General features: G+C 48.5%; 1 protein-coding gene across 1 annotated transcript; it reads right to left on the bottom strand.

Annotated features, from left to right (window-relative positions):
• Nucleotides 1-436: 436 nt before the first annotated feature.
• On the bottom strand, nucleotides 437-1,501 carry LOC128746171 (fork head domain-containing protein FD5). The gene has a single exon (XM_053843213.1). The coding sequence runs from the start codon at nucleotides 1,499-1,501 to the stop codon at nucleotides 437-439; it is 1,065 nt and encodes a 354-aa protein (XP_053699188.1).
• Nucleotides 1,502-1,735: the final 234 nt, after the last annotated feature.

Raw genomic sequence — 1,735 nt, 5'->3', positions numbered from 1 at the left:
AGTGAAATTCTCTGCTTCAAGTGGCTTCAGTTTTCAATTTAGCTAAATAAACTGTGTCGGTTAATGATTTAGGAACATCACTTTTGACTAGTGAAAAACTGTAAACTATACAATATTGGGACGTGAATTTAAAACTAGAAATATAGTACATAATTGCGTGAACGGAACACTATAAATCAACGTTCACTGCGATCAACTTTCTCCAGCAAACCATGAAAGACCTAACGAACAAAGAAAACATAACAATTTGGGCAGACCCCGCTTCACATTTTCTTCCGTTAGCATTGCGCCTTCTTCAAAGGGGCTCACAGTTAGCTTACAGTTAGCGACATTCCGCTTTCCATCGAGATAAGAAAAAGATTCTATACAATCTACAACGGGTACCTACGCTACTCTAGACAAACATTGATTCCGCCAGGAGTCCAATTTTCCTGACTTAAGTCTGCTGCTGTTGTTGTTGTTGTTGCTGCTGCTTTTGCAGCACTTTCGGTAGTCCGACGGCAGACGACGCGGCGGCCGCTGCCGCAGCCAAACTGCCGAACGCTGCCAGCGGATGCGGATGCTGGTGGTGCTGATGGGGATGATGCAGAGGATGATGACTTGCTGTGTAACCCGCAAGCGACGGTAGTTTGGCTTTCTTCTCCGTCGGCGGTTCTATCGGGTGCGATTGCGAGGAGGAATTCACCGACGATGGCGAGCTGGCATCGTCCGGCCTCAGCAGAGATTCTACATCGAACTGACGTTTGCGGGAGAAGCTTTCCATAGCACCCTTAATGATGGCCACTTGCTGCTGCTCGATGGCGTTCGGATACGCACACACGGTCGCTGCAGCTACCGCGGCGGCTTGCGACAGAGGTTCCGTAGCGGTTGGCATGTAAGCGGCTGGATTTAGCACCGGTGACGAAGGTATCGCCGGGAAAAACTGCCTCGGGGAGCTGTTGTCAAATATATCGTCGTCCGATGTGAGCCCCATGTGGCGGCGAACCTTTCGCTGAGCTTTTCTACGTCGGAAATCTCCCTTGAGAAAGTCTTCCACGTTAGCGGGATGGACGGCCCAGTAGTGACCTTTGCCGTGCGCTGAGCGTCCTGCTTTGATGAAACAGTCATTCAGCGAGAGATTGTGCCGAATTGAATTACGCCAGCCTGGACCACGACTTCGGAAATAGCTGTAGTTGTCCAGAATGTGCTGGTAAATGTCCGAAAGCACTAGTTTTCTTTCCGGAGAACTCAGTATCGCTATTGCGATCAGTCCAATATAACTATACTGGGGCTTTGGTGCAGAGGATAGTTTACTGGCGTCGGCCAACAGGGCAGTCGGACCAACTTCTGCCGGGTTTGTCACGTACACCGACGGCTTGAAAAATCGAGACAAAGTTCTCGGATCAGCCACGATGTTTCCGTAGTTGAAAAACTGATTAGTTCGAAACCGCTCAACCATTGCATAGTTGTACAGCTGCAAACTGTACTGGTCGAATTGCACTAGATCGGCACAGTTTAGCATTGTTCTAAATCTTCTATTTTCTTCCTCCACTGTCACTGATTGCCTTGGAACCGTTTCGATTAAACTTTTCACTGCACTGTTTCGCAAAAGTTGGCAGCAGATTCCGACGCACACGCGGTTCGAGTAATTAAAGAACAAAATCTCTTTTGGCTTCTTTATTGCTGGCGGAAAACTCTACCTAGCCTATCGAGCGCGATCGTTTTCGAGAGCACACACTTCTGGTCGGCAGCAAAT

Source organism: Sabethes cyaneus, chromosome 1 (assembly GCF_943734655.1).
Source record: "Sabethes cyaneus chromosome 1, idSabCyanKW18_F2, whole genome shotgun sequence".
Classification (NCBI taxonomy): domain Eukaryota; kingdom Metazoa; phylum Arthropoda; class Insecta; order Diptera; family Culicidae; genus Sabethes; species Sabethes cyaneus.
The sequence above is the reverse complement of the archived record's forward strand: the minus strand, read 5'-3'. Positions and strand labels throughout refer to the sequence as shown.

Coding starts and splice junctions, on each gene's coding strand:
- LOC128746171 (XM_053843213.1), bottom strand. CDS start 1,501: ATGCTAAACTGTGCCGATCTAGTGCAATTCGACCAGTACAGTTTGCAG.